Source organism: Salmo salar, chromosome ssa10, assembly GCF_905237065.1.
Source record: "Salmo salar chromosome ssa10, Ssal_v3.1, whole genome shotgun sequence".
In the NCBI taxonomy this organism is placed as follows: domain Eukaryota; kingdom Metazoa; phylum Chordata; class Actinopteri; order Salmoniformes; family Salmonidae; genus Salmo; species Salmo salar.
In genome coordinates this window covers 80,284-96,855 of record NC_059451.1, presented here as the reverse complement: position 1 = coordinate 96,855, position 16,572 = coordinate 80,284, and the positions used below count along the sequence as shown (strand labels likewise).

The 16,572-nt window shown below is 48.0% G+C and overlaps 1 protein-coding gene and 1 non-coding gene across 2 annotated transcripts in view; one reads left to right on the top strand and one right to left on the bottom strand.

Moving 5' to 3' along the window:
- The window catches only part of LOC123724369 (mitochondrial import receptor subunit TOM70), a 37,437-nt gene extending 26,231 nt beyond the window's left edge, over positions 1-11,206 (bottom strand). The window contains exon 1 of the mRNA XM_045687205.1: positions 10,823-11,206. Coding sequence (XP_045543161.1) covers positions 10,823-11,068 — 246 coding nt within the window. The 5' untranslated portion in view covers positions 11,069-11,206. The remainder of the gene's footprint in view (positions 1-10,822) is intronic.
- On the top strand, positions 10,125-10,198 carry trnai-gau (transfer RNA isoleucine (anticodon GAU)). The gene has a single exon. It is a non-coding gene; the product is annotated as a tRNA-Ile (tRNA).
- Positions 11,207-16,572: the final 5,366 nt, after the last annotated feature.

Below are 16,572 nucleotides of genomic sequence, written 5' to 3'. Positions count from 1 at the left end.
CTAGCCTGTTTGAACGGCCATACGGCCAGTGCTAACCTGTCTGAACGGCCATACGGCCAGTGCTAACCTGTCTGAATGGCCATACGGCCAGTGCTAACCTGTCTGAATGGCCATACGGCCAGTGCTAACCTGTCTGAATGGCCATACGGCCAGTGCTAGCCTGTCTGAATGGCCATACGGCGAGTGCTAGCCTGTCTGAATGGCCATACGGCTAGTGCTAGCCTGTTTGAACCCGCCAGTGCTAGCCTGTTTGAACGGCCAGTGCTAGCCTGTTTGAAAGGCCATACGGCCAGTGCTAACCTGTTTGAACGGCCAGTGCTAGCCTGTCTGAACGGCCATACGGCCAGTGCTAGCCTGTCTGAACGGCCATACGGCCAGTGCTAGCCTGTCTGAACGGCCATACGGCCAGTGCTAGCCTGTTTGAACGGCCATACGGCCAGTGCTAGCCTGTCTGAACGGCCATACGGCCAGTGCTAGCCTGTTTGAACGGCCAGTGCTAGCCTGTTTGAACGGCCAGTGCTAGCCTGTTTGAACGGCCAGTGCTAGCCTGTTTGAACGGCCATACGGCCAGTGCTAGCCTGTCTGAACGGCCATACGGCCAGTGCTAGCCTGTCTGAACGGCCATACGGCCAGTGCTAGCCTGTCTGAACGGCCATACGGCCAGTGCTAGCCTGTCTGAACGGCCATACGGCCAGTGCTAGCCTGTCTGAACGGCCATACGGCTAGTGCTAGCCTGTTTGAACGGCCAGTGCTAGCCTGTTTGAACGGCCAGTGCTAGCCTGTTTGAACGGCCAGTGCTAGCCTGTTTGAACGGCCAGTGCTAGCCTGTTTGAACGGCCAGTGCTAGCCTGTTTGAACGGCCAGTGCTAGCCTGTCTGAACGGCCATACGGCCAGCGCTAGCCTGTCTGAGCGGCCATACGGCCAGCGCTAGCCTGTCTGAACGGCCATACGGCCAGCGCTAGCCTGTTTGAACGGCCATACGGCCAGCGCTAGCCTGTTTGAACGGCCAGCGCTAGCCTGTTTGAACGGCCAGCGCTAGCCTGTTTGAACGGCCAGCGCTAGCCTGTTTGAACGGCCAGCGCTAGCCTGTTTGAACGGCCAGCGCTAGCCTGTTTGAACGGCCAGCGCTAGCCTGTTTGAACGGCCAGCGCTAGCCTGTTTGAACGGCCAGCGCTAGCCTGTTTGAACGGCCAGCGCTAGCCTGTCTGAACGGCCATACGGCCAGCGCTAGCCTGTCTGAGCGGCCATACGGCCAGCGCTAGCCTGTTTGAACGGCCATACGGCCAGCGCTAGCCTGTTTGAACGGCCAGCGCTAGCCCGTTTGAACGGCCAGCGCTAGCCCGTTTGAACGGCCAGCGCTAGCCTGTTTGAACGGCCAGCGCTAGCCTGTTTGAACGGCCAGCGCTAGCCTGTTTGAACGGCCAGCGCTAGCCTGTTTGAACGGCCAGCGCTAGCCTGTTTGAACGGCCAGCGCTAGCCCGTTTGAACGGCCAGCGCTAGCCCGTTTGAACGGCCAGCGCTAGCCCGTTTGAACGGCCAGCGCTAGCCCGTCTGAACGGCCAGCGCTAGCCCGTCTGAACGGCCAGCGCTAGCCCGTCTGAACGGCCAGCGCTAGCCCGTCTGAACGGCCAGCGCTAGCCCGTCTGAACGGCCAGCGCTAGCCCGTCTGAACGGCCAGCGCTAGCCCGTCTGAACGGCCAGTGCTAGCCCGTCTGAACGGCCATGCGGCCAGTGCTAGCCCGTCTGAACGGCCATGCGGCCAGTGCTAGCCCGTCTGAACGGCCATGCGGCCAGTGCTAGCCCGTCTGAACGGCCATGCGGCCAGTGCTAGCCCGTCTGAACGGCCATGCGGCCAGTGCTAGCCCGTCTGAACGGCCATGCGGCCAGTGCTAGCCCGTCTGAACGGCCATGCGGCCAGTGCTAGCCCGTCTGAACGGCCATGCGGCCAGTGCTAGCCCGTCTGAACGCGGGCCCGCCAGTGCTAGCCCGTCTGAACGGCCATGCGGCCAGTGCTAGCCCGTCTGAACGGCCATGCGGCCAGTGCTAGCCCGTCTGAACGGCCATGCGGCCAGTGCTAGCCCGTCTGAACGGCCATGCGGCCAGTGCTAGCCCGTCTGAACGGCCATGCGGCCAGTGCTAGCCCGTCTGAACGGCCATGCGGCCAGTGCTAGCCCGTCTGAACGGCCATGCGGCCAGTGCTAGCCCGTCTGAACGGCCATGCGGCCAGTGCTAGCCCGTCTGAACGGCCATGCGGCCAGTGCTAGCCCGTCTGAACGGCCATGCGGCCAGTGCTAGCCCGTCTGAACGGCCATGCGCGCCAGTGCTAGCCCGTCTGAACGGCCATGCGGCCAGTGCTAGCCCGTCTGAACGGCCATGCGGCCAGTGCTAGCCCGTCTGAACGGCCTTGCGGCCAGTGCTAGCCCGTCTGAACGGCCTTGCGGCCAGTGCTAGCCCGTCTGAACGGCCTTGCGGCCAGTGCTAGCCCGTCTGAACGGCCATACGGCCAGTGCTAGCCCGTCTGAACGGCCATACGGCCAGTGCTAGCCCGTCTGAACGGCCATACGGCCAGTGCTAGCCCGTCTGAACGGCCATACGGCCAGTGCTAGCCCGTCTGAACGGCCATACGGCCAGTGCTAGCCCGTCTGAACGGCCATACGGCCAGTGCTAGCCCGTCTGAACGGCCATACGGCCAGTGCTAGCCTGTCTGAACGGCCAGTGCTAGCCTGTTTGAACGGCCAGTGCTAGCCTGTTTGAACGGCCAGTGCTAGCCTGTTTGAACGGCCAGTGCTAGCCTGTTTGAACGGCCAGTGCTAGCCTGTCTGAACGGCCAGTGCTAGCCTGTCTGAACGGCCCTACGGCCAGTGCTAGCCTGTCTGAACGGCCCTACGGCCAGTGCTAGCCCGTCTGAACGGCCCTACGGCCAGTGCTAGCCCGTCTGAACGGCCATACGGCCAGTGCTAGCCCGTCTGAACGGCCAGTGCTAGCCCGTCTGAACGGCCTTGCGGCCAGTGCTAGCCCGTCTGAACGGCCTTGCGGCCAGTGCTAGCCCGTCTGAACGGCCTTGCGGCCAGTGCTAGCCCGTCTGAACGGCCTTGCGGCCAGTGCTAGCCCGTCTGAACGTCCATACGGCCAGTGCTAGCCCGTCTGAACGGCCATACGGCCAGTGCTAGCCCGTCTGAACGGCCATACGGCCAGTGCTAGCCTGTCTGAACGGCCATACGGCCAGTGCTAGCCTGTCTGAACGGCCATACGGCCAGTGCTAGCCTGTCTGAACGGCCAGTGCTAGCCTGTTTGAACGGCCAGTGCTAGCCTGTTTGAACGGCCAGTGCTAGCCTGTTTGAACGGCCAGTGCTAGCCTGTCTGAACGGCCCTACGGCCAGTGCTAGCCTGTCTGAACGGCCATACGGCCAGTGCTAGCCTGTCTGAACGGCCATACGGCCAGTGCTAGCCTGTCTGAACGGCCATACGGCCAGTGCTAGCCTGTCTGAACGGCCAGTGCTAGCCTGTCTGAACGGCCAGTGCTAGCCTGTCTGAACGGCCAGTGCTAGCCTGTCTGAACCGCCAGTGCTAGCCTGTCTGAACCGCCACGCAGCCAGTGCTAAACGGCCAGTGCAAGCCTGTCTGAACGGCCAGTGCTAGCCTGTCTGAACGGCCAGTGCTAGCCTGTCTGAACGGCCAGTGCTAGCCTGTCTGAACGGCCAGTGCTAGCCTGTCTGAACGGCCAGTGCTAGCCTGTCTGAACGGCCAGTGCTAGCCTGTCTGAACGGCCAGTGCTAGCCTGTCTGAACGGCCAGTGCTAGCCTGTTTGAACGGCCAGTGCTAGCCTGTTTGAACGGCCATACGGCCAGCGCTAGCCTGTTTGAATGGCCAGTGCTACCCTGTTTGAACGGCCAGCGCTAGCCTGTTTGAACGGCCATACGGCCAGTGCAAGCCTGTTTGAACGGCCAGTGCTAGCCTGTCTGAACGGCCATACGGCCAGTGCTAGCCTGTCTGAACGGCCATGCGGCCAGTGCTAGCCTGTCTGAACGGCCATGCGGCCAGTGCTAGCCTGTTTGAATGGCCAGTGCTACCCTGTTTGAACGGCCAGTGCTAGCCTGTTTGAACGGCCATACGGCCAGTGCAAGCCTGTTTGAACGGCCAGCGCTAGCCTGTCTGAACGGCCATGCGGCCAGCGCTAGCCTGTCTGAACGGCCATGCGGCCAGCGCTAGCCTGTCTGAACGGCCATGCGGCCAGCGCTAGCCTGTCTGAACGGCCATGCGGCCAGCGCTAGCCTGTCTGAACGGCCATGCGGCCAGCGCTAGCCTGTCTGAACGGCCATGCGGCCAGCGCTAGCCTGTCTGAACGGCCATGCGGCCAGCGCTAGCCTGTCTGAACGGCCATGCGGCCAGCGCTAGCCTGTCTGAACGGCCATACGGCCAGCGCTAGCCTGTCTGAACGGCCATACGGCCAGCGCTAGCCTGTCTGAACGGCCATACGGCCAGCGCTAGCCTGTCTGAACGGCCATACGGCCAGCGCTAGCCTGTCTGAACGGCCATACGGTAGCTAGTTTTCCAGTTTGTTCATGAAGTTGTATGGCACCAAAGTTCCGGGACAGTTCTCAAACTCAGCAGGTATTTGACAGCTTGCACGGTGCTTCGCTTCTTTGGAAAATTTGGCCAATGTGATGTTAGATTTTACTCTGTTTTTTTTAAATCTAACAGACAACTAGGAAAAGCTCAAACCAAGTTTATTCACCCAATGGGTCAGCTGAACAGACAAAGACATGTTCCCAAGTATATAAACCCCCCTTTAGGCGGAGTCTCCTCCTTCTCACTAAACATAACTTCCTGCCTAGCAACAAAGATATAAAGTGATGTTGTCGTTAATAAACGGTTCCTTCTCCCTTAACGTGACCTGACCTCAGCCCCCGATTCCTCACTAATCCACAGCTTTCCAACCTTATCAGTGACCACAGCCATGCGATTGCCTTTCCCTTACTCGGTAACATTCCAAGGCGCTGGCTCATATCCAACCTTAATTGACCCCACCTACAGATAACCATTAACCTGTGGTGTAGCAAGTATTTCAAATCACAACAACTGAAACCAGACTGACAATAACGTGTTCTGCGTTCCCCTCTCTCCCTCAGGACCACGAACAAGGATATTTCAAGTTCAGAAGTCAGAACCCATCAGCGATAACGTCACAGCGAGCAGTAAGCTAAAGAACATATCATGAAAACGAATTAGTGCATTAGCTACAACTTCACTACACTAGCCAGCTAGAGGGAGTATTCAGCATGGAGTGTGTCAACTAGCGCTGTTAGCATCCCTGCCTTTCCCGTCATACGGATTGGTTTGACACATGTTCAGCCAGCGAGCAGACGCTAGCTAGCTAACGCGTTAACTAGCTAATTTGTGCACATATTGAATTTCATAAATACTGATTCTACCACCACAGAAAAACCTTAGCTATATGTAGAATGAGGTAGTGAAGACTTGCTCATGAACAAAAAGTTGAATATTAGCTACAGGGCAATTGTTTTTGGTAAGATTAAGTGATTAATTTGAGGATGAAAAAGGGGGTTCAGTGGACAATGTCTGCTCGTTCCGTGGGTAAGAGAATGCTCCTACCACTGTCTCTCCCATGCATCTTCCACCAGTGTTTTGGGTTACTGTCCCAGAAACGGCTTGTACTGCCCCAGAAACGGCGAACGGCGTGTACTGCCCCAGAAACTGCTTGTACCCACAGCACTAACTTTCTAGTTGGTGATCTCCTGCTCGTTTAGTACAGTGCAGTCAGGATTCACACAGCGAGTTAGTTCTCTGTCTTCTCTCTGTTTATCGTACTGGTTCATGTGTCATCAAGTCTGTTGTCTGCCTTCTCTCTGTTTATCATACTGGTTCATGTGTCATCAAGTCTGTGTTGTCTGCCTTCTCTCTGTTTATCGTACTGGTTCATGTGTCATCAAGTCTGTGTTGTCTGCCTTCTCTCTGTTTATCATACTGGTTCATGTGTCATCAAGTCTGTGTTGTCTGCCTTCTCTCTGTTTATCATACTGGTTCATGTGTCATCAAGTCTGTGTTGTCTGCCTTCTCTCTGTTTATCATACTGGTTCATGTGTCATCAAGTCTGTGTTGTCTGCCTTCTCTCTGTTTATCATACTGGTTCATGTGTCATCAAGTCTGTGTTGTCTGCCTTCTCTCTGTTTATCGTACTGGTTCATGTGTCATCAAGTCTGTGTTGTCTGCCTTCTCTCTGTTTATCATACTGGTTCATGTGTCATCAAGTCTGTGTTGTCTGCCTTCTCTCTGTTTATCATACTGGTTCATGTTGTGTCATCAAGTCTGTGTTGTCTGCCTTCTCTCTGTTTATCATACTGGTTCATGTTGTGTCATCAAGTCTGTGTTGTCTGCCTTCCCTCTGTTTATCGTACTGGTTCATGTGTCATCAAGTCTGTGTTGTCTGCCTTCTCTCTGTTTATCGTACTGGTTCATGTGTCATCAAGTCTGTGTTGTCTGCCTTCTCTCTGTTTATCGTACTGGTTCATGTGTCATCAAGTCTGTGTTGTCTGCCTTCTCTCTGTTTATCGTACTGGTTCATGTGTCATCAAGTCTGTGTTGTCTGCCTTCTATCTGTTTATCGTACTGGTTCATGTGTCATCAAGTCTGTGTTGTCTGCCTTCTCTCTGTTTATCATACTGGTTCATGTGTCATCAAGTCTGTGTTGTCTGCCTTCTCTCTGTTTATCGTACTGGTTCATGTGTCATAAAGTCTGTGTTGCTTGTGTGTGCCATTTCACTGGTGGAGCGCGTATTCAGGAAGCGGGGTGTGGGTTGTGTTTGTGAACTCATTTTAGCTCACAACAAGCTTGTAGCGTGGCTAATACTAGACCGAAAAACACTGCAAAGCCCAATGTGGAAGAGTATGTATCAAGACTACACTCCATGGACTACCGGGTCAACACTACACTCCATGGACTACCGGGTCAACACTACACTCCATGGACTACCGGGTCAACACTACACTCCATGGACTACCGGGTCAACACTACACTCCATGGACTACCGGGTCAACACTACACTCCATGGACTACCGGGTCAACACTACACTCCATGAACTACCGGGTCAATACTACAGTCCACGTCCCTAATCATCCATCCAGCCTGACTATCCCCCCTACTCCATCCTAACCATTCATCCTGACTGTCCCCCCTACTCCGTCCTAACCATCCAGCCAGACTGTCCCCCCTACTCCGTCCTAACCATTCATCCAGCCTGACTGTCCCCCTACTCCATCCTAACCATTCATCCTGACTGTCCCCCTACTCCGTCCTAACCATCCAGCCAGACTGTCCCCCCTACTCCGTCCTAACCATTCATCCAGCCTGACTGTCCCCCCTACTCCATCCTAACCATTCATCCTGACTGTCCCCCTACTCCGTCCTAACCATTCATCCTGACTATCCCCCCTACTCCGTCCTAACCATCCAGCCAGACTGTCCCCCCTACTCCGTCCTAACCATTCATCCAGCCTGACTGTCCCCCCTACTCCATCCTAACCATTCATCCTGACTGTCCCCCTACTCCGTCCTAACCATCCAGCCAGACTGTCCCCCCCTACTCCGTCCTAACCATTCATCCAGCCTGACTGTCCCCCCTACTCCATCCTAACCATTCATCCTGACTGTCCCCCTACTCCATCCTAACCATCCATCCTGACTGTCCCCCTACTCCATCCTAACCATTCATCCAGCCCGACTGTCCCCCCTACTCCGTCCTAACCATCAATCCAGCCTGACTGTCCCCCTACTCCATCCTAACCATCCATCCTGTCCCCCTACTCCATCCTAACCATTCATCCAGCCAGGCTGAGTGGTTCTTGTTGGCTTGAAAATAAGCCTAAAGACATTAGGGAGGAGTGGGCTTCATGGTGCTGACTTGTGTAAACTGAGCCCCCTGCTGACCTGCAGCCCAGACATTCTTATGGTAGTAGTAATTTAAAATCAGCGTAGGTTAATAATCCAAGTAAACATACGCTGATTAAAACACCTGGTTTTCTGGGAAATGTAATGATTAGGACAAGTTAACCTCTTAATAGGCGTTCCAGAGGTGTGTTTGATCTGCGCATGTGCCAGCACCAGCCGAGTGGGCCTCCCTCTTTAGGGCGAGCGGGCCTCTTGGGCCTCCCTCTTTAGGGCAAGTGAGGTTATGCATTTTAGTAAACATACACATTTTATCAAATCAAACAGGCTTCCCAAAAAGAACATGGTCGCTGTGGTAGAACGTTTATTTTGGTTGACGAAGTCCCATCAGGTAGCCTGATTTCTGTCCATGTAAACAGGATTATTAGGGAAATCGTTCTTGCAAACCACGCAAATGTTTTATTCAAACTATTATATTAATCTGACAATCCACAGTAATGGTATGATTGTGTGCCTTTCTCATTGGCAGCTCACCTGGATAGCTAGACGTTAGGCTCGTCACAGACAGATCACTTCTGTGGGTGAATTCATTCAAATGAGGAGAGACTTTGAACTGTGGACTCATGTTGGGTGTAGCTAACAGGTTACAAATTACCTCAAAATGGAGTGAGGCAGTGCATTGGGAGGTTTCTATACAACACTGACTGTGGACTTGTCACATTGATTGGGTTGTGTGAATGTGTACAAACAAGTAACACAACAACAAGTCAGGACTATGTAGCTACCCTTAAATGCAGATTCGGGATCAGACTTTTTGTTCGACAGGCAAACCCTTCCCTGTCTGAACCAATTAAGATCTGTCCCCCCTTTACCAACTATGGGAACAAGGGCAATCCCAGAGACCAATCAATGAGCTACAACGAACAGGAGTTCTGACCATGCGTAGTGTGTGGTGATTGACTTGTTAGCTAACGAGTAAACGAAAGGAAAAGCAAGGTGACTCAATGCCTTCAGAAAATATTCACACCCTTTGACCTTTTCCACATTTTGTTGTTACAGCCTGAATTTAAAAAAGAGACACAATTGAGATTGTTTTGGTCACTGGCCTACACACACAATACCCCATAATGTCAAAGAGGAATTATGTTTTTTGAAATTGTTACAAATTAATTAAAAAAATGTAAAATGTATATGTCTTGAACCGCTAAATAAGTTCAGGGGTAAAAATGTGCTTAACAAGTTTTAAAAGTTGCATGGAGTCACTGTGTGCAGTAATAGTGTTTAACAGTACAACAACAAAAAAATGCATGAAATGAAAATGAAATGTATGCATTCACTACTGTAAGTCGCTCTGGATAAGAGCGTCTGCTAAATGACTAAAATGTAATGTAACATGATTTTGAATGACTACATCTGTCAGGTCCCTCAGTCGAGCAGTGAATTTCAAAACAGATTCAACCAAAGACCAGGGAGGTTTTCCAACGCCTCGCAAAGAAGGGCACCTATTGGTAGATGGGTAAAATGTAAAAAAAAATAAAGATATTGAATATCCCTTTGAGCATGGTGAAGTTATTAATTACACTTTGGATGGTGTATCAATACACCCAGTCACTACAAAGATACAGGCGTCCTTCCTAACTCAGTTGCCGGAGAAGAAGGAAACCGCTCAGGGATTTCACTACGAGGCTAATGGTGACTTTAAAACAGTTACAGAGTTTAATGGCTGTGATAGGAGAAAACTGAAAACATTCTAGTTACTCCACAATACTAACCTAAATGACAGAGTGAAAAGAAGGAAGCCTGTACAGAATAAAAAATATTCAAAACCATGTATCCTGTTTGCAACAAGGCAATAAAGTAATACTGTAAAAGATTTGGCAAAGTAATTAACTTTTTGCAGTTGTAAATGAGAACTTGTTCTCAACTGGCCTACCTGGTTTAAATAAAGGACTTGTTCTCAACTGGCCTACCTGGTTAAATAAAGGACTTGTTCCCCAACTGGCCTACCTGGTTAAATAAAGGACTTGTTCTCAACTGGCCTACCTGGTTTAAATAAAGGACTTGTTCTCAACTGGCCTACCTGGTTTAAATAAAGGACTTGTTCTCAACTGGCCTACCTGGTTTAAATAAAGGACTTGTTCTCAACTGGCCTACCTGGTTTAAATAAAGGACTTGTTCTCAACTGGCCTACCTGGTTAAATAAAGGGGAAATGAAAAAAGGCCGGTTAGTTCAGTTGGTCAGAGCATCATGCTGATAACGCGAAGGTCGCGGGTTTGATACCCGTACTGACCAGGATCTATTTTGGGGGCGGCAGGTAGTCTAGTGGTTCGAGAGTTGGACCGGAAGGTTGCTGGATTGAATCCCCGAGCTGACAAGGTAAAAATATGTCGTTCTGTCCCTGAACAAGGCAGTTAACCCACTGTTCCTAGGCCCTCATTGTAAATAAGAATTTGTTCTTACATGACTTGCCTAGTTAAATAAAGGTTAAATAAAGATAAAATAGTCAAAGGGTATGAATACTTATTGATGGCTCTATAGCATAGCATTAGTAAAACATGTGCTTGGCTCTCAGTTCACCCAACTAGCTAGTTAGCTACACGTTTTTCTCAATACCACGTTAAATATGACTTAGTGTAACCCCATTAGTTTACTGTATTTTAAAATAGTTATTTAGGCACATAGTTAACGTTAGTTAACGTTAGTTAGCGTGTTTTTTTTAACCATTCTAGGTAACTACCTAGCTAGTTAGCGGCTAACTGTAGGTGGGATTCATTGACAGTCTGTCCTTGAATGTATTTCCGTACTGAACAAATGATCCTCAAGGAACAAGGGTGTAGTGTTATAGTTAGTACCAGTCTGGGCAGGAAAAGTGAAATAAATCAAGAGTTATATCTCAGGAGAAACAGACATTCATACCATGTCCTCTAGTTCGCGATTAGCTCGGTTAGCTGCTCCGTCTTGGCCCTGGACGGGACTGGCGCTGCCTTCTGGAGTTGTCCGTTCTCCGTTCCGTTTCCCCGGTGAGTCCTTCGTCTTGTTACGGTTCCACAGGTAAACGGCTCCTACACCCAGCACTATAGGGGTTCCGATCAGGAGGGCCAGCTGCCAGCGGGGGAGACTGCTCCCGGACTGCGGCTCAACGGGCTTTGAAGCGGCCATCATCCACCATGCAATGAGAGAGAGAGCACACACACACACCGCTTACACGACCCACTCCGTTAACCGAGAGGTTATAGCAGAAACACTGGGATCTTGGGATACTGGCGGGGCGCTGTTCAACTGCAACCGGGGTTGGGGTACTCTGTACTTCCGGACTACACAGGACAACAACAATAAAAAACACCACTACAAAATGACATGAGGTGCCAAGGACTCCATCTAGTGTACGTTGTATGTAATGGAGGCTGTAACAAATTCATATCAACAGACCTACCTTGACTATGAGAGCGATACATTAGGTCTGTATTTGTTGTGCTTTACTACCTGTGCTTTACCACCTGATAAATACGGTCGTTATTTAACACTCACATAAACTGTTCATGTTATTAACCTTTATTTTAACAAGGTGTCATATTGACACCAAAGCTGTGTTCGAATACCCATACTAACATACTGTATACTACATACTTAATGAGTATACACTTAATACTATATACTCTTTTTTCCATTTTAGTATACTGTCAACGAAAGGTATCCTTTCAGTTGAGCTTACGGCTCTTCGCCTGTCTACAGGAAGTTGATACTGTTGCTATGCAACCTCTTGCTAGCTAGTTAGCAAAACAAATGACTAGTTATACATTTTACAACTTCGGGTGCGTTCTTAAATTCAATCTGGAGTGCCAGAGTGGGCTGATAAATTCAGAGGGTTGTCAGATTGTCCGTTTGTAAATTCAGAGGGTTGTCAGATTGTCCGTTTGTAAATTCAGAGCGTTGTCAGATTGTTCGTTTGTAAATTCAGAGCATTGTCAGATTGTCTGTTTGTAAATTCAGAGTGTTGTCAGATTGTCTGTTTGTAAATTCAGAGTGTTGTCAGATTATCCGTTTGTAAATTCAGAGTGTTGTCAGATTGTCCGTTTGTATATTCAGAGCGTTGCCAGATTGTCCGTTTGTAAATTCAGAGCGTTGTCAGATTGTCCGTTTGTAAATTCAGAGGGTTGTCAGATTGTCCGTTTGTAAATTCAGAGTGTTGTCAGATTGTCCGTTTGTAAATTCAGAGGGTTGTCAGATTGTCCGTTTGTAAATTCAGAGGGTTGTCAGATTGTCCGTTTGTAAATTCAGAGGGTTGTCAGATTGTCCGTTTGTAAATTCAGAGGGTTGTCAGATTGTCCGTTTGTAAATTCAGAGCGTTGTCAGATTGTCCGTTTGTAAATTCAGAGCGTTGTCAGATTGTCCGTTTGTAAATTCAGAGCGTTGTCAGATTGTCCGTTTGTAAATTCAGAGGGTTGTCAGATTGTCCGTTTGTAAATTCAGAGTGTTGTCAGATTGTTGTCAGATTGTCCGTTTGTAAATTCAGAGTGTTGTCAGATTGTCCGTTTGTAAATTCAGAGGGTTGTCAGATTGTCCGTTTGTAAATTCAGAGTGTTGTCAGATTGTCTGTTTGTAAATTCAGAGTGTTGTCAGATTATTCGTTTGTAAATTCAGAGTGTTTCGCTCTCGGAGAGCACACTGGACAGGAGTTGGGTTGATTTGAGCATTCTGACCTTACAACGGCAGTCAAGCTAACATTGGCTAGCTTGCTAGCTACTTCCAGACATAAATGAGACCACTCTGACCATTTTACTCTCCCCCTAGCAGAGCTGGTTAGGCAGTTTTCATGTTATCCAGAGCGTTGGTGAATGTAACTGTGCTGCTGGCAACAATTTTATTACGCTTTTTTTGCTAAGTTTACTGACACCGGACATATTGTAAATTCATCAGTTATTCTGCGCTCTGGTAACGTCGGAGTAGATAGCCAGAGCGAAGTTACCAAAGCACTCGAATGTCCATTGAGAACGAACGCACAAACTATACCCTTTAGCTAAGCTAACAATGACGGGAATAATCAAGTCAATAAACGTTGGGTAGTTAGTTAGCCTATAGTTAATATACTGGCAAGTTTGATGTATAAGTAGCCAACTAGCTAGCTAGTTAGTTAGCTAGCTAACATACCGGTACGTACTGCTGTAATGATATGCTATGTGGTTCATAAGGACAGCGTAGCTAACAAATTGTCAGCCAACATAACGTGTAAGGTAATTTATTTGAAAAGTCGTTACTTTATTACATTTTCTCAACATTTCTCATAATTAGTTAAAGCATTGAATTTGTATCCTCTCTCGTTGGACTTCGGCTGAATATTTTCCGCCATTTTCTTCAAATATGAAAACGCTATGAAGCCACGCCCATTTCCTGAAGAATTGCATTATGGGCCCTAAAAGTACATAAATAGTGTCGACTGCTTGTATACTTGGTATTTTGGTGAATGTAGTCCGACATCCACGAACTGGATATAAACTCTCTATATATACTGCAAAAAAAAAATAAAGGGAACACTTAAACAACACATCCTAGATCTGAATGAAAGAAATAATCTTATTAAATATTTTTTTCTTTACATAGTTGAATGTGCTGACAACAAAATCACACAAAAATAATCAATGGAAATCCAATTTATCAACCCATGGAGGTCTGGATTTGGAGTCACACTCAAAATTAAAGTGGAAAACCACACTACAGGCTGATTCAACTTTGATGTAATGTCCTTAAAACAAGTCAAAATGAGGCTCAGTAGTGTGTGTGGCCTCCACGTGCCTGTATGACCTCCCTACAACGCCTGGGCATGCTCCTGATGAGGTGGCGGATGGTCTCCTGAGGGATCTCCTCCCAGACCTGGACTAAAGCATCCGCCAACTCCTGGACAGTCTGTGGTGCAACGTGGCGTTGGTGGATGGAGCGAGACATGATGTCCCAGATGTGCTCAATTGGATTCAGGTCTGGGGAACGGGCGGGCCAGTCCATAACATCAATGCCTTCCTCTTGCAGGAACTGCTGACACACTCCAGCCACATGAGGTCTAGCATTGTCTTGCATTAGGAGGAACCCAGGGCCAACCGCACCAGCATATGGTCTCACAAGGGGTCTGAGGATCTCATCTCGGTACCTAATGGCAGTCAGGCTACCTCTGGCGAGCACATGGAGGGCTGTGCGGCCCCCCCAAAGAAATGCCACCCCACACCATGACTGACCCACCACCAAACCGGTCATGCTGGAGGATGTTGCAGGCAGCAGAACGTTCTCCACGGCGTCTCCAGACTCTGTCACGTCTGTCACGTGCTCAGTGTGAACCTGCTTTCATCTGTGAAGAGCACAGGGCGCCAGTGGCGAATTTGCCAATCTTGGTGTTCTCTGACAAATGCCAAACGTCCTGCACGGTGTTGGGCAGTAAGCACAACCCCCACCTGTGGACGTCGGGCCCTCATACCACCCTCATGGAGTCTGTTTCTGATCGTTTAAGCAGACACATGCACATTTGTGGCCTGCTGGAGGTCATTTTGCAAGGCTCTGGCAGTGCTTCTCCTGCTCCTCCTTGCACAAAGGCAGAGGTAGCGGTCCTGCTGCTGGGTTGTTGCCCTCCTACGGCCTCCTCCACGTCTCCTGATGTACTGGCCTGTCTCCTGGTAGCGCCTCCATGCTCTGGATACTACGCTGACTGACACAGCAAACCTTCTTGCCACAGCTCGTATTGAAGTGCCATCCTGGATGAGCTGCACTACCTGAGCCACTTGTGTGGGTTGTAGACTCCGTCTCATGCTACCACTAGAGTGAAAGCACCGCCAGCATTCAAAAGTGACCAAAACATCAGCCAGGAAGCATAGGAACTGAGAAGTGGTCTGTGGTCCCCACCTGCAGAACCACTCCTTTATTGGGGGTGTCTTGCTAATTGCCTATAATTTCCACCTGTTGTCTATTCCACTTGCACAACAGCATGTGAAATGTATTGTCAATCAGTGTTGCTTCCTAAGTGGACAGTTTGATTTCACAGAAGTTTGATTGACTAGGAGTTACATTGTGTTGTTTAAGTGTTACCTTTATTTTTTTGAGCAGTGTATATAAACTCTCTATATACAAACTCTATATATAAACTCTATATATATAAACTCTCTATATATAAACTCTATATATATAAACTCTCTATATATAAACTCTCTATATATAAACTCTATATATACAAACTCTCTCTATATAAACTCTATATATACAAACTCTATAGATAAACTCGATATATATAAACTCTATATATACAAACTCTATATATAAACTCTCTCTATATATATATATATATATATATATATATATATAAACTCTATATATATAAACTCTATATATAAACTCTATATATATAAACTCTCTATATATAAATTCTATATATAGACTCTCTATATATAAACTATATATAAACTCTAAATATACAAACTTTCTATATACAAACTTTCTATATATAAACTCTATATATAAACTCTATATATACATTACATTTACATTTACATTACATTTAAGTCATTTAGCAGACGCTCTTATCCAGAGCGACTTACAAATTGGTGCATTCACCTTATGATATCCAGTGGAACAACCACTTTACAATAGTGCATCTAAATCTTTTAAGGGGGGGTTAGAAGGATTACTTTATCCTATCCTAGGTATTCCTTAAAGAGGTGGGGTTTCAGGTGTCTCCGGAAATATATACATATATATCCCATATACAAACTCTCTATATATACAAACTCTCTATATAAACTCTCAATGTATAAACTCTATATATACAAACTCTCTATATATACAAACTCTCTCTATATATATAAACTCTCTATATATAAACTCTCTATATATAAACTCTATATATAAACTCTATATATACAAACTCTATATATAAACTCTCTATATATAAACTCTCAGTAGTCTATTGGGTAAAACACCAACGTTTCTGCATCACTGTGCCTTCTTCACTGACCTATTTGATAAGCGACACATAATCCACAGCTGCATTATAATAAATAAATGCCTATTCCTGTTGTAGTATTCTGAAATATTTCATTTATTTCTGAACAGACAGCAGTAACTCTATAACTTTGGCCAAATGTATTTCAATTTATCAGGGATGTGTTAGCTCCACCGAGACCCTTCCCATGGCTATGATTCTATCAGGTAATAAATGATGAAGGACCCTTCCTTCCCATGGCTATGATTCTATCAGGTAATAAATGATGAAGGACCCTTCCTTCCCATGGCTATGATTCTATCAGGTAATAAATGATGAAGGACCCTTCCTTCCCATGGCTATGATTCTATCAGGTAATAAATGATGAAGGGCCCTTCCTTCCCATGGCTATGATTCTATCAGGTAATAAATGATGAAGGGCCCTTCCTTCCCATGGCTATGATTCTATCAGGTAATAAATGATGAAGGGCCCTTCCTTCCCATGGCTATGATTCTATCAGGTAATAAATGATGAAGGACCCTTCCTTCCCATGGCTATGATTCTATCAGGTAATAAATGATGAAGGACCCTTCCTTCCCATGGCTATGATTCTATCAGGTAATAAATGATGAAGGACCCTTCCTTCCCATGGCTAGGATTCTATCAGGTAACAAATGATGAAGGACCCTTCCCATGGCTATGATTCTATCA